Source organism: Rhodnius prolixus, unplaced genomic scaffold (assembly GCF_049639745.1).
Source record: "Rhodnius prolixus isolate KJV_2025 unplaced genomic scaffold, Rpr scaffold_1, whole genome shotgun sequence".
NCBI classification, from domain to species: domain Eukaryota; kingdom Metazoa; phylum Arthropoda; class Insecta; order Hemiptera; family Reduviidae; genus Rhodnius; species Rhodnius prolixus.
The window spans coordinates 263,651-290,065 of record NW_027411581.1 but is presented as its reverse complement, the minus strand read 5'-3'; the positions used below and the strand labels follow the sequence as shown (position 1 = coordinate 290,065).

Sequence of the window (26,415 nt, the reverse complement as noted above, 5' to 3'; positions counted from 1 at the left end):
CAACTGGCGGATCCAGGACCTGCTAAAATCAACCATAGCTGTTTTTGACTCGCCAAAAATTTCCTTAGCCTGACGGCAGTCAGCTCGGGATCTCCACCGTTTCTGATGTTCCTTCAAAATCCACTGTTCCACCTCTGTTCTACAACGTCGATTGGATACAGGGATAATGGGCTGAGGAATCATTGTTATAAACACAGCTCCGTCCTTTGCTGTTTCATCAGCAAGTTCATTACAAGGAATCCCGGAGTGACCAGGGGACCAAGCAACCGAAACAGCATTCAAAGCTCCTAACAAAGTGAAAGCAGCATGACAAGAATTGGCCGAAATTAGGTTCTTACTAGGGGAGGCCAGAGCTTTAATTGCAGCCTGGCTATCCGTGAAGAACCTAATATCAGTATCGGGAAAATCCCTTCCAGCGGAGTAAAGTAGCTGCCATCTCAATGGCAGCCAACTCCGCCCGAAAAACAGATGCATAACTACCAAGATCTAGGCAGGTGCGTTCCCATCTGAGCCCAAACTGGGGTCCCCAGATGCAGAGGCCACTACCTGCCCTATCCATCAATGAACCATTGGTAAAAACAGAGATGGCGTTTATTGGCAACTCGACAGCCGAAGCACAAGCCTCCTCCCTCGCTAGCATCTGGACCCCATAATTCCTACGGAAATCCAGAGTCGCAGGGAGGAGTTCCCCGGCATGAAGAGCACTGCAATTTGCTTTTTATCTTCCCGAACCAGATCAGTATGACTAAAAGGCCTGCTTTTCCGACCGAGAAAGTTCGTAGACACTCTCGAGTCTACGCGCGGCCATCAAAGCCTCCCCTCTAAGAAAAATATCCAAGGGAGGAAGCCGTAACATAAATTCCAAAGCGGCAGTAGGAGTACTCTGCAATGCTCCGGTAATCAATAAACATGCTAGCCACTGGTCGCGTTGCAAAACATTAAAAAGCGTCTTTTGCTGAGTAGCATTCAGCCAGACAATACGGCCATAGGCTAAAATAGGACGCACCACGGCCGCATACATCCAATACATGAGCTTAGGGGAAATTCCCCATCTCTTGCCAACCACCCTGCGACACTGCATGAGTGCAGAGGTGGCCTTATTCACCCGTTCCTTGACATGCGGAGTCCAAGGTAATCTAGAATCCAGAATCACACCAAGATATTTCACTCTTGAGCAAAACTGAATTTCCTCTCCATAAAGCGTAAGACAACGCTGCGGGCGTTTTTGATTCCTGGTGAATAATACCACCTGGGTCTTAGAAACACTGAATCTCAATTATTACATTATTGTAACAGTGTATTGGTCTGGCGGACTCTTCTCCCTCGCTCCTCTTCATCTTGCTTACTTACTTGCTTCTTTTAATTAGTTGTTGTTTTCTGAAGTACTGAAATCTTATTTCCAAATTACATAGAGTGGCACGCCAGTCAATTCTAATTTATTAATAGACCAAAAACCAGTCTTACGACAGTGAAATTGCTACATTGGAAATTTACAAATCTGTTTTATTTGCCGAATAGTGACAGCTAAGCAAAAGTGAAATTTCTACTTTTGTCATTTTTACCCCAATTGAAATTATTTACGTTATTGTTTACTGTAAATGAAATATGGAAGTTTCCAGTCTGAATCTTAACTTCTTTGGGTGGGATATTTTTTGGTTCGTAGTTTCAATAGGAAGATGCAAAGGCAGATGAATTGTATTAAATTTGTGTTCGGTGAATAAATACCAATTTTAGTTTTAACATCATTTAAATGTAAAAGTATTTTCTTATCTCTGGTAATTTAGCACTGCGTGAAAATTTTCACTTCTGAGGTCACCTGAGTTCAAGAAGTAAGCTTTATACAATTAATTGGTCTATTGTGTGAAGTTGAAAGTATAAATTCCATATTCATGTTGTTTTTTTTCCAAAAGGCAGACAGCTTTTGAAGTACGAGTAAGTAAACCAACCGAAATTGCCGCTTTACTGAATCGATTTTTCGGAGCTTCGGGAGTTTCTCGAAATCGGCTCTAAAGTTTTTCTTCGAAAAATGAAGTTAATCGTAAAGCACACATGTTGATCTTAATTTTGTATTGAAACGATTTGCTAGCTGAAGTATCCTCTTTGTTTTTGACAGAATTAGCATGTTAGGAACCTTGCTTAAAACCTATTGGGAATTGAAATGCACAAATGTGGCGACAAATATTAGGGATATCTAAACGGGTTCAATACCATTTGTCACAATTTTTTATGTAGTTTTCATAATCATTGTCAAAACCAGTGGTCCTTATGAAACCCCAATCAGGTTTTTGGCCGTAACTCCGCCAAAAATAAAGATACAGCATCGGGGGTGGAAAATTTGAAAACTAGACCAAAAAAACATATAGTTTACTTTGTGGGTTTTTTCGGAATTCCGCTTTCCTAAAAAGTTATTAGCGATTGGTGCGGTTTAGGAAGTATACGGAGGAGTGGTCGCTCAGATCAACCGTTTAAGCATGAAATGCATTTGAGCCGTCTTAAAATGAACACCCTGTATAAGATTTTTATCTGACGCAACCATCTCTAAAGGCGTGGATTCCAAATGAATAAAACTATGTAACCAAGGAAATATTAGAAAAATAGCGATATTTCCAGCAGCAGCAGGAAAATTGTGTGACTTTCTCATTAAAAACATCAAATCACATAGCCTTTACCTATTTCCCTAGATTTCTTCTAGATTACAATTATAAGTACAAGAGCGTCCAGAATACAACTGTCATAGTTTAGCTCAAATATTATTTAGCTCAATAAGGCTAATTAAGTGAAAACTGAACTCAGTCTAAAATGTTTAACCAACACTCAAAAGAATTTTTGTTTTGTTTTTTAATTTAAAGAGCGTGCCGATCTTTGTAGGCACCCGAAGCCTTCTGATTGCAGGGACATTCCACCAACTCCGATCTGCTCTCTCGCTGAGCCTCGTCCTGCTGTCAGCTGTCATAAAATATTGTTAACTTGATTTAATAATCAAAATTTGTTTATAAATTTTATTTAATTCATATAACATACAAAATACATAAATATATATACATATTAATAGTACATTTTTAACATTTTTAAGCTATTGGTAATTTTTATTTAATAAAATAGAAATGGCACATTCATATTTATTACATTAACAACAATTATCACTAAACGAGGAATAATTTGTACTAGAATATGGTCAGTGCAAAAGGGGCAAGTGACAAGGAAGCCTCTATCACTGCAATTGTACCAACGTTCAACCCCAATATCTTTATCTGGTTAATAATCATCAAAATTACATTATCTTGAAAAGTATTACCTTATGCATAGGCACACCCAGAATTTGGGGGGTGAGGGAAGTTCAGTTTAAGAAATAATTAAATTATTTTATAAATAAAAACTATTTCATTTCGTTATTCACTAATCACATTCTCTATGAGATTGTCTTTTTGGCATCATCTCTTTAAGCTTTAAAATAAACATTATTAATTGTTTTATAGGTTCATTAATAAATTAATTGATTACTTTAAATATGTTACGGACGGCCCCTTGATAGAAAAAGGAATTCAAGCCTTTGAAAGGAGACGGTGCTAATTGGAGATATGTTATCTGGACAAGCTTAGGAAAACTAACCGCAGCCTTTCATACAGAGCTCGTTGATGTACATTTGGGGTTCTGAGGTTTTATACTTTGGATAATCAGTTCTAGAGTCAGTTCTAGAATTTTCTCTTACTACCAGGCAGCCTCATTATGGCTAATCAAATACTACTATGTTTAATCAAGACTAGTACTGTATTGAGCAGGTATCCTGATGAGTAATAGTGCGTAGGCATTTAGGTGATGAGTCGGTTACGGTATTTCATCGAGAGTCCATTTACGGTATTTGAACACGACGTAATAGTACACGAATACACGAATAGTCGATGAGCGAAAAATGAAGGCCAGAGGCCCGCGCAAAGTGTATATCTGTTGAAAATTCAGACACACGCTTGAATTCATCACAACACATTACGATCACATTATCGTACTTCTTGACAATGGGTCCATAACTGAGTAAACCTCTTGAGCCTGACAACAAGAAGCTGGTACAGTTTATCAAGAAGAAGAAGAAGAAGAAATGGCCCTACACATACTGAGTACATTCTGCAGAGAGAAAGGGTAGTCAGGCTGAGAGTTCGGCTGCATGAAGAAAAAAAAAATCTAGTGGAAGACACGCATGAAGATGCTTCAGTACCCCTCTTAAGTAAGAAATGGAGAGGCGCCACGACAGATCCCCTGGGTCGCAATGTAAAGGCTGGCTTGACTCCTCACAGGATCTAATCTATAGGTTAGATAACTCACATCCAGTTTTAAGATAACAGAAGTTAAGTTTAGAATAATTGCAACAAATAGTTTCAAGATTCTGTACAATAGACATGAACAATAATTTAATACTGGCGCCGGAATTTCCAAATATGTATCTAGTCTATATCAGTATTAAATTTTTATACACAATACTTGTATTTTAACTTTTATTTTTAGGGAGGTTTTCACCCCACCCCAGCCATCCCTGGTACGTGATTGATCACAAGAAATAATTTTCTTTTGAGCACTTTTTACAAAATGTGCATGACTATAGTTATGACTAATACAATAACATGACTATCTCTTGATTGACGGCGAAGACTGTGATCACAATGGCAGCGAGATGAGGCGCCCAAGTCGGCAAACAAGACTGCTACATAATTTTGTCAATTTTCTGCCGATTAGACGTTCCATGATTTCTTTGTTTAGAAAAATTTCTTACATACAAAAAAAACAAAAAAAAAAGCGAGAATTTTATGAAAAAGAAGTTAATTTTGAATTGAATAAGATAATTGGCTCTCTTACCCGTTCAGGCTGTGAAAAGATTTAAACATAACCCGTTAAGTGATTGTTAAGAGTCTGACATGATGAGCCAGAACGAATCGTGCAGGTTTAGTCAATAACGATGAATTGCTTCATCCCCGACTTTTGGTTGAAGATTAGATGGTGAGCACTCCAGAACGAGAATATCTGGAATTGTGACCAGAAAGTTGAGAAGCCAATAGGTAAACGTCACAAGAAATAAGTTGTTTCAAGACGGTATTCGCGGTTATCAAAAGAAAGGATTGGAAAGAAATTTAGAAAAGAGAGTCTTAGAGGCATCAGAATTTTCAGATAAAAACAAGAAGGATCTCTTATTGTGGAAGGCATTCATTCTTTTGATCAGATCCAAAACCTGAACCTCTTTCATCATCTACCATTCATGGTAAGAGTCATGAAACTAACGTATAAGAAGTGTGAAACGAAGATAAGCTCAAAGAAAAGGATATAAATTTAAGGAATTACCAAAAAAGTGAAAAGGAAATGATTTCTGCATTAGGAATTAGATTCGCTTGAAGGGGAAAAAGATGGCAGGGAGAAGCTTAAGAGGAGGAGACTGGAAGCTTGTAAGTCACTTTACTTACTTTAGGAACTGCGAAAAAGTAAACCTTTAGACCCTCCTTGAATCCAAATATAGTTGGTGATATTAGTTGCATAACCTTGTGGCGACTTTACCAAATTGTGAATGGTGGAATTACTAAGCTTAAAGAGGTTAGCGGAACTTGTGTAGTTGATTCGGGACAGATGGCCACCAGCTGGAATTCTTATTCGTTGTTGCCAATTCCTGTTCCCCCCAAATAAGTTCATCAAATCGAAGAAAAAGGAAACATTGCATTGCTATAACAAAGTAGTATTTACCCTGGTTTTGCATTTAACATCCATTTTAACTATTAGCGTACCAAACCATAATTAGAGATCTGCAGCTGCTATAATGGCAGGGCAGGGTACGCTCCTCCGGCTTTGCTAATATGTGCCTAATAACTACAAATAACTGTAACTAATTTTTATCTTTTCTGGCCGCTCTTAGAACTAAGATCAGTAAATGCTTGCAGTTCATTTGAAAACAGCGGATTCCAGATGCCATCAGCGAGGCCAAGGTGGGACCTGGGAATTTTCACTTCCATTAAATTTGATCACGTCATCTTTCATCAGCATCAGATATTACCTTTAAAAACATGTACATAAATTCGTACTCGTTATGAAAGAGTTTTTAAGAAAATCTGATTACTACGGTGCCATATTGATTTCATCGGCTCCCACATTGTAGGGCCATAGCAGGTTGAAGACACTCCCATAGATGTTACTCCGCCTGAGATCATGAAGGCCATCACCACTGAGACCATATAAGAGTGCTACCTCCCAGAAAGATGAGCCCACATCTATACTGTGTAGCCTCACAATAGACATTCTACTGACCTGCTGAGGCAATGCGCTGGAGCATGTTTCATATTTGCGAGTGGATGTAACTATAAGAACAAGGATCTGCAAAAGATTGATTTATAGCATGCAAACTGCGCCTGAATGGCAAAACAGATTCAAACCACTGCAATAAATGTGCGGAACTGCAGGATATGAAAGGTGGCCAGCAAGGTTCCTCATTTAATACAATACGCGATTTACTAGACTGCGAAAATGCTGAGACCGTCGTGAGATGGATAAATAAAAAGGTTTTTAGGATAAAAAGGATCTATTATCCAAAGATTTCTAATGCCATCTCTGGTGTTTCTGAATGATATAGGATGATTGACGATGACTCGCCCTGGGAAGCACATCGGTGCTTTCAGGCTTATTTCTCTGCGAATCCCGTTCTCACATGACCAGAACGACCTACTGGCTTTACTGAGCATTTCTCACAAATAATTCGTCTCTGCACAAATCTTGTCAGTAACAATCACCAACAAATTAAAGATTCACCGATTACTGACGAACTCGGTAGAATGCAATCACTGTGAATGTTGAAGATAAGTTGGCCACTGTGACCACAGCCTGACAGATGACAACTTCCGTTTGAGTTCATTTTCTTTAAAAACCTATCACTCTCTTTACACCATTCTTCAGCTGGTAACATATGTTCTCTTACTAAAAAACAATAAGGTGCAAAAAAAAACAATAATTCTTGCATTTTAAGTGGAATGTGTTGCAGTAAGTTACAGAGAATCGTGAAGGAATTGTCAAACGCTCTGACGCCTAAATAGTGAAGTTGTGGAACCATGTTTAGCACTTCTTGCTCATGCAGTGCTCCTTGGTAAGTGAATATGAATTAGTATTCACTTACAATGAATTTCAAGATAAAACAATTGAAAGGCTTAGTGCCATTACACAATTCCTTTACAAATGAAGTCAAACACACACTCTTCCAGACCACTCAATATCATGGCCTGTTCAAATACACAAAGTAACAAGTCAATAAGTAGCTCAGAGACTTATTAAAGGGAACAAAGTTCATTTGATGTTTTAACAGAATTACCTCGGCTGCTGGGCCTACTGCGACAGAGATTTCTGAAGCATGCCCATCTCTGTAGGACGTACAGATACGGGTCGACCACGAAGTGAAGAGCCAGGATGCCATCGGCCAAATTCACATAGAAATGACATCGAGGCGACCTTGGGTACATCTGAGCGATGGGAACGGTAAACTGCAACACACAACATATGAACGTATGAACATGAGATATTCTTTCCTTTCGGAAGTCGTGGTATTTCACCATTTTAATTTGAGTTTTCACATGAAATATAGTTTTGAAATGCCTTGAGTTTTTATTAGGCTGAATAAAAAGTTTTGCTGGCTTCAGAGAGTTCAGCTGATCAGCTTAAAAATTGTAAAACAATAAATACTGTATTTGATTTTATCCATCATCGTAGCACGCATGTTTATTGTAACCCTTGCCGGCGGAGTTTCAGAGCTACTTACTGACTTTTGACTTCATGTTCTCCATGCACGCCATAATATTGAGTGGTTTGCATTTTCGTCCATCTTCAGATAGGTTGTTATGTTTATCATTCACATATGAAGATCTAGATCTTTATTTGAAACAAAATTCCAGAAAAATTCGATTGAAGGCACTTCTCGGAGAAAGAGTGGGGAACTCCCCTCCAATGTGCCATTTCTGCGAAATATCTTACTTTCCTAATTTTACGAAGAGAAATTTATAGAAAACTGCATTTTAAAAAATTTAGCATCCGGAACAGCACTTTACTGGTTGGATGGATGGATTTTTACTTCTTTGAGGTTTCCTCGAAAATAGTCGCGGCGGCACCCCCTCCATACTTCGTACAACCATTAAAAACACTATTTTTACAGAAATATTTTTCTTAGTCTATTTCTGGAGGAAAGGTTGACGCTTGCCACTTCTAAAATGTAAATTCACTTTTTGACAAACTGTATAATATTTGTAATAAGTAAAAGTGAGCTTCTTGAAAATTCGTACTTTATCCAAATATATGTGGCCTGGAAAATAAAAATGTGATGGTCGAGAAATTTCCAATCTTTTCTTTCCGATTTCACAAGGTTAAATAATATTACCAAGACAGATAGATGTTTATTCTCAACTTTTGATTTCATAGATCCTAAAGACCAAGGGAAAATGCCGCTATTTCTGGATTTTTTGATTTACCCAGCAGATGCCATAAAATCCCAATTCAGATAGAGCATTGTAAAAGACCGCATTCGCCAAGATGAATGGCCGTTTAGAAAAGACTGCCGGATGGTCTTTTGCATTGTAATCGTCCCAGAGGCACTCAAACAATATTATGGACCACTTGTCGGCAAGGATAAAAGAGGAAGCATCTAATCTACCTGGACGATATGAGTATTTACAACCCCAACCCTAGAGGAATACTGCCAAAGGTTAAGTCAGGTGTTGCAGATGTTCGAAATCTTGGGACCGAAGACCAATTTAGAAAATGAAACATCGCAGCCTAAGCCTAGAAGAATTAGAAACTATTAGAAATGCCGTGGCAAATTTTCTCCCAAGTTTTTCTATTTCTCTTCGAATGCCACGAGCCGTCAATAGTTAGAATCGAATTTATGGGTAGATTCTTATAAACTCTTACCAACTGCGGTAACCAGCATATCACAAAAACCAGGCACAGCAGTCCCATCACTTTAGCGAAGGCCAGTTCTTCTGAAGTGGAAGCATTGTAGGTGAGATCTCTATTTCTGGATATCCTCCTCACTAAAACGTGCGACTTCCTCTGCAAGTTTACAGGCGATAGAAGAACTCGCATCACGGCTAGATTACACGTCACCAAGCATGCACATAGCAGCAATCCTATTAACAGTCCATGCATCTAATGAATCAATTGGTTTCTCTCTCTGAACAACTGATGCCAGATAGCTCAAATGATAATCTCATTTACAAAAACATACAGTTTAAAAAGTCAACTATATTAAACGCCAAAAGGTACACAAATCATCAAGTACCCAACATTTCATAATTCAGTTCGTATTTTCAGCTATTTACGTACAAAGTTCAAAACACCTTATTTGTTTTATTCAAATTTTATAACAATAGTATCATTTAAGCGATTTTCTTCTACCAACCGACTTTTCACACTTCCATTATTCACTGTGATTGGCCAATTCTTTATTGAAAAATATTTCTGTGAAAAATAAACGTTCAATTTTTTTTGATTGTTTACAATTTATTTAATGAAGTATCAAATTACGCAATTATAAATTTTTTAAATAGAAACATAAAAAATAAAAGATTTTTCTTGCTTAATGTCTTGTTTTCTGTTCTAATAATGTTAGGGTAACCAGAAAATTTGGGAATAATGGTTATTTTCTTGGGAAGTAGGGAAAAGGAAATTATGGGTCATGTTTCACCTATTATTCCCCACCATTTTGTTTGCTCATTTGCACATGGCTGTTATTTATCGATTTTTAAAGATTTAAAGATTATTAGTTTGATAAGTTCTCAATCAATCTCAGTTAAATGCATGCTATACTTTACTGAACAAATATTTTGTATTTGAAAAAATTCTAAACAATATTAATGAAAATTTAATGCAGTAAAATTACTTAAATGATGTTATGGTTATAAAATTTTAATAAAACACAATCTTTTTCGAACGTTTCTAAATGGCTGAAATTACGAGCTGAAGCATAAATGAAATGATGGGTACTTGCTGATTTGTGCACCTTTTGGCGTTTAATCAACCCTTATACTTGACTTTTTAAGTTTTTGTTAAAGAAATGTAAAAAGCTTTGTCTTATAAAATTGTTTTCTTTAGTGTTTTGAATTTTAAATTACCTAAACTATAATAAATTTTAGAGATTTCTGGGCTAATTAATTTGCATTATACTAATAAAGGTCGGTAAAAAAACTTTCTTTTTTTCTTTAATTTATAGCCGCACCTCAGTAATCGAAAAATCATTTATCTGAGTTTAATATTACAGTGAAACAGTTCTTCCGGATAATTTTTTTGATGCGTTTAGACTAAGACCAAACACTTAAAAGGGACGATGATAAAGTATGAGATTAAAAGAATATACATATATTAAAAGATTTTGACAGAATAACTTACCAAACGATAAATAGAGGTAAGCATAAGCTCTGTCGGCCGGATGTTCCGCAAACTTATACCTGATGCAGGCAGCTCTGGTGCGGTCGTAGTAGGAGCCAAAGCCGAAGAAAGGCAGGCACACGATAAGCAGGTCGACCAGCCATAGAGAGACGATTCCTTTCCTTATCGTGCCCAGAGTTACGTGCTGCAAAACAAATTTCCAATAAGATGTACTCTGCACGCTTTCTCTTGCAGCTGTATAACTATGCACAGGAGCAGAGCAACGCATTAACGGCAGGCTGGCCGGCGCCACAAAACTAAGTCGACCAACTCAGCCTTACCTTACATCTGTCTGACTTTGAAAATATGAAGAAGATTTTTATATTTTATTAAGAGAGAGTGAAGAATTATTGATAGATGTTAAAAGTGGCAACCATTAAAATAAACAACCGCTATTTACGACATTCTAGACCTGGGCGACCTCATAAATGATATCCAAGTACTTGCCTTACATAGAAAGAGAAAGTGTTTATACGGTTTTACTTTTTCGGTTGGACTTTGTTTATACGGTTTTTAAGTCCAGTAAGCAACTAGCGCATCTAAGATAGCAGAAAATTTTAAAAATTACAGATTAAAGTTTAATTTTTTGTTTCTTAAATTTAAGTTGCGACCACCTCTAAGAGGTCATGAAGCGCTTACAACACATGCAAATAAATAAATAAATGCATGTCGTTTACAAATTCACCAATCAAGAAAAAAAAAAAGAAATCAAGAAAATGATTGGTACCATCTAAGAGTGCCCAACCCAAAGAACTTAAGAACCCTTTCCATGTCCTATTCAACTTACAACTCTTAGTAAAATCTTTTGTGTTTTCTATTAGTCTTAAATTAAATTTTTAGTTTAAAATAATTTTATTTTTTAATCGATAAAATAACTTAAACGCTTGAATATAAAGTTTTGTTTGCGTATTTAATAAATTCTAACCAAAGGAAACATTAAATGCGCACATAATTTTATAAATCTAAATTTAAGTCAATAAATGAACCAGAATCGTTTAAACGCACGATTTCTTTCAATCAGCCTCAATAAATATGTTCTAATGTAAGCAAAACTTCCATTAAATCCACGAAGAATACTAATCTTTGAGATTTATTGTTTCTAGGAGGCGATAACTAAGAACTGACAATAAAAATCTATTCTGGGAACAATCTCACTGATTAGACCGCCCGAAAGGCCGCACAATGCAATCTGTTGTGGCATAATATTGAAGATAACACTGGATTAATAACCTATAGGTTGGTAAAATAATTATAAAATTAGCCAATTAATAATGATTTGCAGCCAGTAATTTTAGAATGTTCAATACAGGGTGCGTTGATGCTCAGTAGACGGGGTGGTGATGCTTAGTAATGGGACTAGGATGCTCAGCACTCGGAGTTTTGTTGCTCAGTACACCAACGCCTAAAGGGTTAAAGGGGTAAGTTGCTGAGGACCAGCACACAACAGCTTCCAGCGTCTCGTGGAAAACTGGTCCAAACATGGCCTTATACTTAATTTGGCCTAATGCTCCTCTCCTATACGTCTCCTACTACCTGACCGGATATTGTTATCGCTAAATGTGCATTATATACTTAATTTAATTTAATAATTAAGATGTTGAATCATTGAAGTAGTAAAATTTAAAGACTAGCTGTAATTGGAAGACTTTTATTTGTCTTTAATTATGAACACAAAATTCTCTACACCTCACAGAGTCAATCTCTTTTTCATAGAAAATTATTAAAAATCTTGTTGATGTCCGTTGAGTCAGAAAAAGTGTTTTTTAAGAAGATAGTCTGCCTGTGAAGTCACCAGCTGTAAACGAAAAGTTGTAGGAAGTTCTAGCTTTCCATTTCGTTGGGTCTTGGGTCCTGAGAAAAAGTTAGCGACTACAAACCCTCACCGGAAGTACCACTTCTCAAAACGGATTTTCTGATTGGTTGAGAAATTCTACTAAATCGCTCTTTAATGTTCTTATATTCACTGCATCCATTTAGATCTTGAAGGTTTGTTTATAAAACATTTTTGCAGGAAAATTCGCTTAAGGGCGACCCTTATTCGCGAGAGAGGATTCGTTCTGAAGTGTCATTTAGTAAAGTGCCACTCTATGTGCTTTTAAATTAGGTTAGGTTAATTGTGTTGTTGAAATTCAGAACTTGAAGAAAAATTCCTCATACAAAACTATGGGGACTTTTCACTTTTTCCCCAATTAACTCCTAGGATTTTCTCTAAAAACTCGTAAATCTACAATGTTTATTCGACATACTTTTCTTGAAAATGTTTATAAAGGGAACTTAACGCCTTATTAAATGCCAAGTCAGTGATTGCACCGTTGCCTCAGTTATAACTAAGGAACGGATTTTTATGTACTTAAAAATGCCAAATATTTAATTAAAATATGCATTTATTTTCGTCAATTATGTGGAAAATATGTGATTTTCTTAAAATATTTTCTGGAATATTTAAGTAAAATGGACATTTTTTTTTTTATGAAAATGGATTTTTTTTGGGGGGGGCAAGTTATAATTATTTATACAAGAAAAGAACATTTTTACAATTTATAATAATTTATTAGGAACAAAATAATTTGTTTTTACAAGTTATAATGATTTATACAACAAAGAACATTTTTACTATTTATAAAAAGATATGTTAAATTTTCAATTTTGAAAACTTCACTCTTCGAAATTTCAAATGTTGGAACGTAAAGTGACGACGATCTGGGCGTAAGATGGACTTGTAACGACTAAAATATCGTTCAACTTCTACAGATGTTATAGGTGCCTTGCTGAAAGAAGTTATCTCGTTGGTTGTAAAGGGTACACGATGTTCTGAGGTGACTTCTGTTCCACTGATAATATCAGAAATCTGGCAGATGGTCTCCCACCCTTTGTTCTTGCTCAGTACTTCTACCAATTTTGATCTGATCAGATCTCCCTTTCTCCCAGGTATTCCTTCCACCTTTTCGATGACTTTTTTAACGTTGGACACGTTTTCTGTCAGTCGAACATTTTGGGACTCAAGTTGGGTAATGGCTTGTGCAAGAAATACGCAATTGTCAGAAATGAATGCAAGGTTGTTCCTTAAATTAGGTTTCTCGAATAAAGACTTGGCTGTATTTATCGCTACTGCTTCGTCTTCGAGATGTGAAAGGACATTCTTGATTTTATTGTAGTTTTCATAGTAATACTGAGCTGCTTCCAGCCAAGTACCCCATCTTGTCAATATTGGTTCTGGTGGAAGGCACAAGTCTGGATAGAGATCTTTTAGCATTTTAATGCGACTTGGTGCTTTTAAGAACTCTTTTTTAACCGAGGAGATTAAGGAATCTACGTCACCGAACAAAGATCGGACAGTTTCTGCTACTCGATGCAAGACATGAGCAATACACGTCACATGAATTATCTTAGGATAAAATACCTGAATAGATTGCCCAGCCTTGACCATGTTGGGGGCAGCATCAGAGAGAAACAAAAGAACTTTTTCGTTCAAAACTCCACTGGGCCATAGGATATGCATTGAGGCAGAGGCATCGAAGAATCGTGAAGTGGTGGAATGATTGCATTTTTCGAGAACCTCACAGTTCAAAAGGAATGGCTTTGAATCCACATCAGCATCACTGTCAAGTTTTCCAATAACTGCATCGGCAATATACCTGCCCTCAACGTCAGTGGTTTCATCAACTGACACCCAAATCGGTCCATCTTTGATATGTTGTCCCTATGCCCTACAGTCTGTGCCCTAGTCTGTGGTTCACAGTTCCTGTCAACCACCTCCCAATTATGAAAATATGCCCAAAATGAAAAATATGAAAAAATATGTACATATTTTGATTAAATATGTAGAAATATTTATTTATTTTAATCAAATATGTATAAATATGCGATAACATCCAAATATGTGAAAATATGTGAAATAAAAGTAGACTCAAACGGCTTAAAAAGTGTCAGTATGAATACTTCTAGTTGAAAAACGTCTGTAAATTGCCTAGAAAAAAATATGTAAATACATACGAATCCGTTCCCTAGTTATAACCGTCAAGAAGGGTTGAAAGGGTATCAAAATTCCAAGTTTGCTGGATCACCTCAGAATATTGCCATTGAATATGAGAATATTAGAATAAATAAAAGTCGTGTGAGTATGAGGACCAAATTTTCGTGAGATTTGATACAAAATATCACAGTTAATATGGGCTAAATATAGTTCACAGTGTCTTTAGATGATTGCCTAACACTTTAAAAACATCTATTTTCTATTAAATTTTATATGAAGAATTAGAGTTGATGGCGATATTGCTGCTACTGGCGGTACGAAATAGGAAGGCGCCTGATAGCATCACGGACAGTGGTGTCAATCTCCCCTCCCAACCTCTTGAAGGGGAAATTAAATTAAAAAGATATAAGTCAGCCGCAACAACCAGCTTGCTCAACCAATGGGATTCCAACTATGAATTCCTTGAGAGATGATTTATTACGTCAAGACTGAGAACTTACTGCCTTCCCCCGCACTATCTTAATTTGGGGACTTGTTTTCCACCAGTCAGTTGCTGTAATACTACAACAACAACTTTTATCCGCTTCCAATATTTTATAAGGGAAATCAACTTTATTACATTTAAGGATAGAAAAAATGTGCAAATGTAGTTGGGTTCGCACTCTGTTGAAATCATGGATATTCGTCACATCACCAGATGTTGTCAAAAGTTACTTGAGGCCTGAACTGGTTTCAATTTCTTTTAAATCACACATTACAATGAGTAAACAGGGAGCGAATCTTATCGAAGGCAGGATCTAGAAAGTGACTCGAGCAGTATTCTTTATTCTCCAGAGAGATGGATAGATGGAATAGAACTTACTGAAACATTGTTAGTAGGTGGGTACGAAAAGCCAATTGGAGGAAAGTCCAAATCCTCTTTGTTCACAGGCTCCTCTGATTTCCTTTGAAGCAGGAAGCCACTCAAGTAGCAAGGAGAGTAAAACTTCCGGCGAAATTTTGAAGAGAGAAGTCCGGGTGGTCGCTAGTCTTCTTTTCATGCGCCACCTCATCACGCCGCCACTTGCCTATCAATTAGTTAAGTGCAAATAACTTCTGTCCGGTGTTTATAATTAGATAATCAGAAATATTTATTACGTACGATAAAAAATAAATAAATTAGTTTATGAAGGACAAAAAAAGTGATAAATAATTCAAAAGATGGCCAACGTGACCAGCAAACTGACAACTATTGTAGCCTATTTCGGTCTAAACTATTTGCTTTTAGTGACGCTTCCTTCAAAATAATAATAGAAAAACTTGTGGGAAGAAAGATATAACAAACTTTGCACATTAAGTAGACGGTAGGAGCGAGTTTATAGAAATCCTTTGGGTCTAACCAATTGGTCAAGATAACGCGCAAGTCGAGAGATTGAGTTTCCATCAGATTTTCACTTTGGGGGGCTTCCACAGCTCTCTTTCCTGTGATATATATTATAATAAGAGATTATTGAGTGGGGAGATTGGAGTATTTTTGGTTGAATGCCCCACCTCAATTCCACAAGTTCGATAAATCCTATTGCTATCTTGTGTTTGTATTTTATTATGTATTGATAGTTTGTATCGTCCGTTTTTTCTTTTCTTTTTAGTATATATTAAGGGAATTCCAGCATTATAAAAATCCTCTTTTGTCTATAAAAATGCTTAAATACTTTAATGGTGTCAGCTGATAGGATAAGGGTATGGTTAAGGATAGCAGCGGCACGACCTGTGACGTAAGATGAAAGAAACATTGATATCCTTTTCTTCGTTCATTCTAATTTTCCATATTATCATCAATTGCAGCAATTCCCTTTATACTGTTCCAGTGACAGTCACAACCTACAAGAGCGAGCAAAATTTTAGGGTCGGTTTGAAATGGATTTTGATCGAGTTTGGTCGATTGAATTCGGTTAAAATCTATGATTTTAGCTAATTTTGCAAGCTTTGGTGCTACAACTGAAACCAAAAATAGATGGTGACGTCAGGCAGTGGGTCGACTGGTTAAGTAGCGGCCATATGAATAATTCGCCAAAAAGCATTTAACTTCTGGAATTTAATTTAATTAAAAGAGCAAAGGCTATATGTTTTGCAGAAATAAAAGCATCTTTACGACTGTAATAAGGCGCCTGTTTTATGTCCTTCTCGTGAAGATAATTTTTTCTCTTACCTCTTACCTCACAGAAGATTCAAATATGCTCCTTCCTGTCTAATAAATGCTTGCATTTCTTTTTCACTTGCTTGCAGCAACATTGTGATTAATGTAATCCAATCCTAAGCAACTCACAATATCACTTGCGTTGCTCGTCCAACGGCTGTTGAGAGTTCTAGAGAGGCTTCAGTCAATTCAAGTGGAAATTGGCAACATATGTGAAACAGTTTAATGAAATACCTCTAGACCAGAGCCTAGTTACACCTTCGCTTAAACTGACTTATCCAACACTCCAACGAAGATCTCATTTCTGACCTTAAGCCTCCCGCCTCTAGAAGTGCCATTAAAATAGTAGATATTTGTACGTCTAGGTAGCGTGAAAAAAATTCTCTCCTTATAATGGTATTTCAAATCTTGCAAGATGCTGCTAAATTTTCTTGCACCTACTGACGAGAGGCACTCGTCCGGGTAGGTCTCACTCTAGCCACACTGTAGCTCAGCGCCCATAGATTGGGTCTAGAAGCTGGTTGGCTAAGTAGAGGTCTGCTAGTACAATACTCTGGATTCCGCAGCTGCCGGGATCTATAGGTACCATATTTATTCTCTTAAGGAGGTTTTCATACATTTCTTAGGTTTCTACAAAGTCTAAAGAGAAGTTAAGTCATCAACAGCCGCAGTGAATCCCAACGTAGTTTACTATATTAAAGTCACCTTCAGAATAAAATACAAACTATTTCTTGACAGTGACTATTAAGTGTTGTACATCATTAGCGTAGAGACGTTTCCAACACCAAATAAGGTATAAGTGGATATTGTGCTATCAAGCAATCGAGAGATACGTAAGTGCATTGAAACTATTAAACCGAAATACTCAGCTGTCAACAAAACAGCAGATTGAATTGAAACCAGGCAAACCTTCGTGCCAATCAGTTTCAGGGTTTTTTAAACCTTTTTCTATTTTCAGGTTCAAAACAATTGAGACTCTTTCAGAACTAAGGTGCTAATTCTTTGTTCAGTTTCCTTACTTTATTCTAACATGAAAATATTGAAAACACATTCATTCTCCATTTTACTCCTCATCAATGATGCCTTCAGGATCTTCCTTCGAGCAGACTTCCATTTTGTACACTAGACAGAGTGAAGATGTTTCTCCACAAATTTTTTTCAATCTTTCTGTATGGCACACTGTTTTTTATTCAATGCAATTGCAGCAGACTGGCTAGGTGGTTATTTAGAAAAACAATGTAGAAGGCACCTGTACAGATTAACCCATCATTATATTATGTGGCAATTAGACAAAGAAATCACTTCCGAGTTTGTCCCGAATACCGAGTTTGATTTTGGAACGATGCATCCAAGAATTATAATCTTATAATCGAAAATTTATGAATATATTTTTTTTCGAAACATTGACCTTATTATTATTTTTATCTCTACATGTAGAACATGCTTTACTAAAAGCAAATAAATCGAAAGAATTAAAAGACGCGGATTAAAAGTAACAAAAATAGTATTTCTATTTTATGTAAATATTAGGCATTGTGCGTGCGCATTGCAGTTATATGTATGAATGCATGTTTAGCCTATTTATATACCAGAGAGAGAGGGTTTTTTAAATGACGTACCCTGTGATAGAAGAAGGGAATAGACAGTGCAATCCACCTGTCGATGGCCATGATGCAGACGATGCAGCCAGAGCCCAATCCAAAACTTCGCCAGATAACTCTGACGGAACAGAGCCAGTGTTGTTTTGCCAGGCCGGCTATGTAGGACTTGAGGTTCATCAGAATCCACATACCGAGCACAGCTGTCAGATCGTTCACTGCTAAGCATCTGCAATCAAATAGTCAATGACAATTAGTACGGCCAGAAGATAAAGAGTGTTACAGTTCAGAGTGTCAACATGCAAATGGTCTACTGCTGCCTTGATAAAGACCAGTAGTTACAAACCCATAGAAATTACCAAAGCGTCAAATCACGCAGTATGGACTATTCCAACATTTTTAATAGAGTAATGGAAAATTAATATTTTTGAAAATCAGTGCGCCAAGATCTGGATTAGCAAGACGATAGGTTTCATCATAGATTGAAATAATTTACTGTATGCGTTGAAATAAAAAGAAGAAATATTTCAACTGAAGGCAAAGTTGCCAGGAAGCAGGGCGGTGACTGTAAATATTAAAATACTGAAGTTTCTTATCAATATCTTCATTATTTTTTGTGACTGATTCTGACTGATGGATTCCATGAGCAGACAAGACAGAAGAAGCACCAACCTTTAATGATGTAAAATATTACATTGTAAATTAGGCCTGAAGATGACCTAGTCCCTAGGTCGAAAGATCGGCAGAATAAAAAATTCAAAATACGATTGAAATTGGCAGTATTTTTTCATCCTATTCATTAGTTAAGTAAGGTAAGTTCGAAATTTATGGAAGGAATATCAAGTAAATGTTGATTTTACTTAGGGGACTTAACACTAAAATAGTTTAAATATTATTTTGGGTTTTTGACAAAAAAGTATTTCATGACTTTCTTTGTCAAATAACAAAATTAATATTCAGAATATCAAAAACTTCACTTTAATCAAGTGAGTTCAATTATTTTAAAGGGGAAGGGAAAATCTAGTGCTTTCCTCTAGTATGAATGATAGAATTTGTAACTTTTGAAGTTTTCATTTATTTATTGGCGAGCGTGTATTCAGCCTGTGAATGTACTTATTGGCAAGAATGATAGAATGAATGAATTAAAGTGGTGAAATGAGGCTTGGATCTTGAAATAAAAAAGTTGTCGAGAGTTAATACTACCTTGCCACAGAGGAAGTGGAAGCCAGATAGGATTAACAAGTGTCATTGCTGCTCATGAGGCTCCAGATTGGCATGCTAATGACACATTAAGGATTCAAATTAGCAAAGAATAGGTCCAAATAAAAATTTTGACAAATATATTGCCTTCTTCAGGGTGGAGCTATGCGGGTTGGTTGAGTTTCAGAAAACTGAATTACAATAAAATACGTACTTTCATTTTGACATTTCATTTAAATTCATAATACTGTTCTCATAATGCAGACTTTCCAGTAGAGAAATTTATCTAACTACTCTACAGGGAAAGTGCCCCTGCAACAGTCAAGGAGCAGGAGTTGATTGCATAAAGGTGTGTGTTTGTGTTAAAAACCAATGAAAATTTCATGAGACTGTTTTGAGTATTTTGAGTTGATTAGTAATGTTTAGCTTATTTTTTAAGACTCCATAATCAGCGCTATTGATATCTTCGAAGCTTTTAAACGTGAACATTCCGTTACTTGTTTGAATATGTTGATGTGGATGAAACTCTCCAAAATTTCCAATTTTGTTTATTTGTTGTGACTTCGTTTCAAGAAGAATCTGAAACATACATTTTTTACTTTTTGTTCTTTTTCTTTTTTAACATTGACTTCATTACATACACCCAGTGCATAGTGACGAAAATCTGGTGCGAATGACTCTCTCTTCTTACAATTTTCAAGTGGTTCACATAAACGAACAATAAAACACACCCCAAATGCCAGAAACAATTCTTAACATTGAAAAACAATTTTTATTGGAGGGTGAAAAAGTAAAATAACGACATGACATGTTACTGTTGATTTAGAACGTAAACACAATTAGTTTTTATCTAAAACTTAGTATACCAATTAGTGAAAATCTACAAACCCATCCATCGTACAGGGGATCCTTACGGTTGTGAGGGTTGAATGAAACCTAGAAAACTTTGAAAGTTCCATGATTGATTTTCAAGGCTTCGAAATTTTCGTGAAGATCGGTTTTAATTTTTATTTTATTTTTTTGAAAAATCATTTACTTTATATAAAAATCCGAACTCCAGAGGAAATTTAGGAGACAATCTTGAGAACGTGAAAAAAAACATTGATAAAGTGATACTTCTGGTAGTTTTAAAATTTTCTTCCACCCCAGAATTTAATGAGACATTTACCCCCTTTGTAATATAAAACACGCAGAGTCGTTCATAATACTAAAATGGTATAATTCCAAGAGTTCCTCAAATCGAAATGCCCTGGAAAAATTTATCGAACAAAAGTTGTAAATAACATTAGTGAAGCGAGAATAGAAAGTTTACAGGAAATACGAAAAGCTAAATTTAAGAAAATCTCAAAGTAGTAAATAATGCATTTAGTAAAGTGGTACTTGAGGTGATGGAATTTTCATCAAACTGGGAATTTCATCCATACATTAAAGTAATTTTATAACATGTGGGGTTCTTGGGGTAAAGTCTGAACACCCCTTCTCCCAAACGTTTAGAATATCATGAGTACAATGTGGGCAAAAAGTTTGAAAAAAATTGCTCAGAAAATCTTGAAATCGTCCAAAATCCCCCAACTAAAATACTGCTTTTAGTTGGGGGATTGACCGCTAGGATGCAGTCAGATCCCCAGGTAGGATAAAGGTTCAATTTTCTGCGATTTTTTGTTTCTAAATACTTTGTTCATATGAGAATATCCTCCCACACACACTTCAAGGGCTTCGAAACTGATATCTCCGAAGAAAACACGAAATCGAAAATTTGACACGATCGCAATAGAGAGAGAGAGAGAGGATGTAATAAAAATGTAAATGGCCACCATTCAATGAGACCTTCGTTAGGGAGTAAACTCTGGGGTCTGGCTACTTTACGGAATGCTTTTAATCTGTCAAAAACGCTTACGTTAATAAGAATAATGCTTTTTGGGGTAAGAGGTCTTGGGCGAATCTGAACCGCAGGGGGGAGGTTCCGAAATATAAAAGACTGGTGACTTAGTGAACTTCTATAAAGTTGCTTGTTTAACACCACATTCAAGTTCTTTTTCAAATTTTAATTAAAACTGTTGAAGTGTAGTCTAATCATCTATGGTTGGCAAAAATAGTCAGCATACACCACGATAAGATTTCCTTTTCATTTTTCAGAAATAGAATTAAATTAATTTTTATTTTCCAGATATATTTTTCCGTGTTGTAGTACATATGAAGACGAATGTTTCTAAGCATCATATTATTTTATTACATAAATAAAAAGTAAATCATTCCATGAAAATGTTTTTTTTATTAAACGCGCGTCAACATCTGAGGTCATTGGCCCCTGGAGCTTTTTTCAGTGCATTGCCAGCACTGGGCAGTGTTCTCTATTACAGACAACACAGTCCACCGCTGGAAAGTGAGCTGCGCCTAGAAAGAAGAAGCACCTAGGAAGAGAAAATCTAAGAATCAGCCGCTGGATTCGAACCCAGGGTCTCCACGTTAGAATCCAGTATAACGACGAAAATAATGCTATGTTAGTTTTGCTTCAATAAAATCGAGTTTTCTAAAAGGATAGTTTTCTTACCCCAATTAAAAAAAAAAGCACATTGTAAAATTTACCAAATAAAAGAAGAGTTGTCTTTTCCAACTTACACAATCGCACTTGCACGCACACATACATTTAATTTGAAATAACTTTTACCAACCTGAGCATTAAAGATAGCCTAGGATTTCTTGGAGCAGATTTACTTCCAAAGAGAAGTGCCAGAGCAGTAGCATTGCCCAGAAAGCCAAGAAGGTAGAGCATTGTGATGAGTACATCACGATGAATACTTCCGCCAGAAGCTGGGCTACCAACACTACCAGCCGAAGAGTTTACTAAGTGTACACTAGAGTTGAGCACTAAATCGAAAAGTTGTGTGACGTTGCCTTCGGAAGAGTTGTAGGCCATGATGAGTGGCAGTTAGTTTCAGGCTGCCATGCCAACACTGAAAGACCAGCTACAATACATGCTCGAGTCTTGAACGCTTGATCTGCCGCTGGAGTTAGCACAACCCTGCAGACAAATCGCTTAATACACACAATTTGCTTCGCTGCCAAGCACTATTCATCATGGAATTTTCGCAAATAGTGGCTTTCCATATTGTTAAAATAGTTTTTTTTAAAAAAGTAATTTATAATTTAAATAATTTATAAATAATAATTTATTAAGTTTAAATAAAGTATTGTTATCATGTTTCTACACCCAAAGATGGAGGAAAATAAAAATATCTCTTCTGAGGCACACAAAATCACTCCTGGCCAGCAAAGGTGCTTGATTTTTTCCCTTTCTATAATTTTTTATTATTTTTTTTAACTCAGTGCACTACCGGTATCCGGACAGGGTACTCTCGTTACAAGTAACACTGTCCACTGCCGGACAGTGAGCTGTAAGAAGCTCCTAGGAAGGAACCCGGGACCTCCACGTGGGAATCCAGTTTACGCCAACCAATCAACGTTCCTCCCCTAAAAAAAGTGCTTGATAATGTGCCTTACCGTCCATAGAGTGGCGCAGGTTATTTTCCATAAAGGGCATGGGATTAACGAAGAGACGGGTGTACCATTTTTTCTAACTCAGCTTTATAGAAGTTTCTCCCCCTATTAAGGTGTCCCTAACAATGAGGGTATTAATGAAATTGGCTCAGCAGAGTAATTGGCAATTTTTTGATGTTGAGATCCACCTTGTAGACCTTAAAAAGCGAATATTTGGCTGGAAGTTAAAAGGGGTGTTTGGTGACATCAAGCTTGTCAGCATGAGTCCACCACTTACGCAGACAGAGATGAGGAATAGACAAGGGTTTAGTGAGACTGAGTTCAAGTTGTTGAGATAAGGCCTTCAAAATTATCTTTGGAAAAGAGAATAGGAGTGTTAGAATAGCAAACTAAGCATAGCCAAGTTCTCGGGAAGATTCCGTAATGGATGGTAAGGATCCTTAGAGTCATCAACAGACTACCACAGTCTGAAGCATTATAAGACTAGAGAAACGATCTCCCAGCAAAGAATGAAGCGTTTCAAGAGAATAAACAGCTAATCTGAATGTATTTAGCCGATAGATCAAGATCACAAATAAATTTTAAACCAAGCGTGGCCTTCCTCCATCATTCATGATAAACTACTTACTACTTCTCTAATTAGGCTGATGATTAGCAAATGTAGTTCTTTTGTGGATAGACAAATGTTTTTAATTCTCCATGAATGTATTCATTTGGTAGGAGATTGGAAGCCCTTATGACTTTATTTATTTATCTATTGATTTATTTTGCTATCGCAATTGAATTTAATTAATCTATTCTTTTAATGTGTTGTTTTCATGTCAATGTGCCTAGGTAACTAGATGTGACGGAACATAGTCTCAGGCAAAAAAACATGCTAAAATAGTTTTAAAAAAGTAGATATCATATATTGCGCAATTTTATCGTTGGTGTTTGGAACATTTAAATGGTTCTGCTTTGGGGTCCTTCAACATTCTTTGAACGGAGGCCCTCCGTGCCATTGCTTAGCGCTTTCTCTTGTGAGCAGCTCAATTATTATTATTAATGTGCCTTTTGAAATTTTGTTAAATTGTGGTTAAGTCCAATTTATTATGATAATTTTATTTTATTTAATTTTTTTTATTCACTGCTGCTAAGGTCAGGTTGCAGAACACTCTGATAGCACATTTCACATCATTATGACGCACTGTTGCTTCAGTAAAAAATTGTACCCGTACTTTAAAAGCTATAGACCCAACCAATATTTTAAGTTAGTATTGTGTTCAAATGTTATTTCATTTTCATATTGGTTTTGCCTTATTTCTTGCATTCTGCAATCTAATCAATAAATTTATTTTACTTATTGACTTGTTCTAATTTTGTTTAAACTTACTTTTGTAGATCCATTTCTAATACAACCTCTTTTAACCTAATTTTAAATAATTAGATTTGCCTCTTAACTGGATTCACACTCCATTAATTAACTTTCTCACAGGAAAAAATTAACAGAGAAATTTGAAACCTTTTTCTATGCAAAGTAATCGCCGTGATATTCTCTAGCGGCACCTCGTCCTTCCGAAGAGATCCACACTAGCATACATATCCGTATACTTCGAACAGTTCATTCCCCTAAAGAGATGTGGGAAGAGGCTAATAAGACATTACTAACCGCATTCTTCAAACAGTTCACCTCTCTCAGGAGAGGTGTGTGGTGGAGGCTGATAAGACATTTCGTGCATCTTCAAAATTTTGGCTTCCTTTATTCCTAGAGCGCACAAATCAAAGTTATTATAGGGTAAACAAATATATGTGTATTTGTTGAAAAATAGTTACGTAACTAATTTTCGAAAAATTAAAACTGTCCGGTAGGACAGTTGTATAAGGGTTGATTGTCAAAAACTGCACGAAAAAGCGTAACGTTGAAAAACACCCAACTTTGACAATTTTTTTCTCTTTTTCTATAAAAGATAAAATTCCCAAATTTTCTTTATAATATAGTGCAAATCCTCCTTTATAACTGTAATTTTTTCGTAATAACATAGATTTATTAGTTTTCGAGAAAAACGATGCGAAAAATGCGCAAAAACAACATTTTCAAAAATTGTTGTTCTTCTTCTTCTTGTTGTTGTTACCTTTTTTGTAAACTGCGTAGCGCCTAAACGGGCGAACCGATTTTCATGAATGAGGTGTCATTCGATTTGGAATTTTATGTAGATGTGCCTTTTGGGGGTCTCGACGCTGTACCACAAATGGGAGAGGAGTTAGCCCCATGTATGTAAGGCCCCCTCCAAAATTATTATTACTAATTACTCTGTAAATCTTGGCCCGATTTTGATAAAATTTGGTAGGATGATAGGGATAGGGCTCCCCTACGTAACATTAAAGCGGCGATCAGCTCTTACACTTGTTAAGGGGAAGTATAGCAATCGTTTCAAATTATCGACACGTGTACCGATTTTCATGAATGGTCATTCGAATCGAAATTTTGTACAGATTTGCACTTTAAAAGTCTCGACGCTGTGACTCATAAGGAGGGGAGTTTGCCCCCCCCAAGTAAGGCCCTTTCTAAAACTATTATTACCAATATTTCCATAACGCTTAGTCCGATTTTGTTAAAATTCAGCTCGAATAAGTGGTTAAAGCTCCTCTACGTGGCTGTGAAATGCCATCATGCTCTTGCACCTACTAAGAGGAAGTACTGCAATCGTTTAAATTATCAATGAGTGAACCGATTTAAATCAATGAATTGTCGTTCGATTAAAAAAATCTTTGCCTCTTTGCCTAGAAGTTCTGCAATCGCAGTTTATTTTTTTTACTCCTCTTAAAAGGAAGTACTGAAATCGCAGTTTAATTTTGCTATTTACGTACAAATACCTTCCTATGTTATTCAAAACGCTTTTTTAAAAAAATTGTTATTGAGGATGGTTTAGGGACCGCAACTATAATCATTCTTTAAAAAGATCTCTCCAGTGGTAGTTACGGTTCCGACTTAACACCTTATCAGGTTATAATGATAGAATTGCGTATTACAAATTTAAAAAAAATCTGTAAAGCAGATATGTGACTTTGCAAAATAGACAAAAAGGAAAATCTATCCAAAAGGTACAAAAATCTCCTTAACAAAAACTTATGTTTAAAAAGTTAAGTATAAGGGTTGATTAAACGCCAAAAGGTACACAAATCAGCAAGTACCCAACATTTCATTAATACTTCATTAATATTTAAGTAATTTTACTGCTTTAATTTTCATTAATATTTTTTAGAATTTATTAGATGTCACAGACCCTTATGCTGGCCACTTCTTATAATATTTTTTTGTTACAATTATGATAAATCACTTATAACATACGTACTTGCATGTTAAAGTAGAAAAAGACAAAGTTAGAGTAGGCTACTGCCTTGAATTCGTCTTACCGAAATATTCGTGAGCACAAATAACACACAGTTATAACAAGTAGATTATTCAACAATAATTATTGATTTCTCAATTGTAATTTAATTTAGTCCCCCTAATTTTACTTATAGTAAAATACTGGAATAATTAGCTGTCTTAAAAATATGCA

General features: G+C 36.1%; 1 protein-coding gene across 5 annotated transcripts in view; it reads right to left on the bottom strand.

Moving 5' to 3' along the window:
• Window positions 1–2,985: 2,985 nt before the first annotated feature.
• LOC141451700 (prostaglandin E2 receptor EP3 subtype) overlaps window positions 2,986–26,415 on the bottom strand; it is a 42,112-nt gene continuing 18,682 nt past the window's right edge. For 2 of the 5 annotated variants that reach the window (XM_074123240.1, XM_074123251.1), the window contains exons 2-7: window positions 22,048–22,397; window positions 18,197–18,404; window positions 10,390–10,573; window positions 8,914–9,131; window positions 7,328–7,496; window positions 2,986–4,757 (exon numbers count right to left, since the gene is read on the bottom strand). In XM_074123240.1, the coding sequence (XP_073979341.1) occupies window positions 4,648–4,757; window positions 7,328–7,496; window positions 8,914–9,131; window positions 10,390–10,573; window positions 18,197–18,404; window positions 22,048–22,292 (1,134 nt within the window). In that variant the 5' untranslated portion in view covers window positions 22,293–22,397 and the 3' untranslated portion in view covers window positions 2,986–4,647. Of the gene's footprint in view, window positions 7,497–8,913; window positions 9,132–10,389; window positions 10,574–18,196; window positions 18,405–22,047; window positions 22,398–26,415 lie in introns of all 5 variants that reach the window. The other 3 variants (XR_012457041.1, XM_074123262.1, XM_074123274.1) reach the window with 3 other exon arrangements.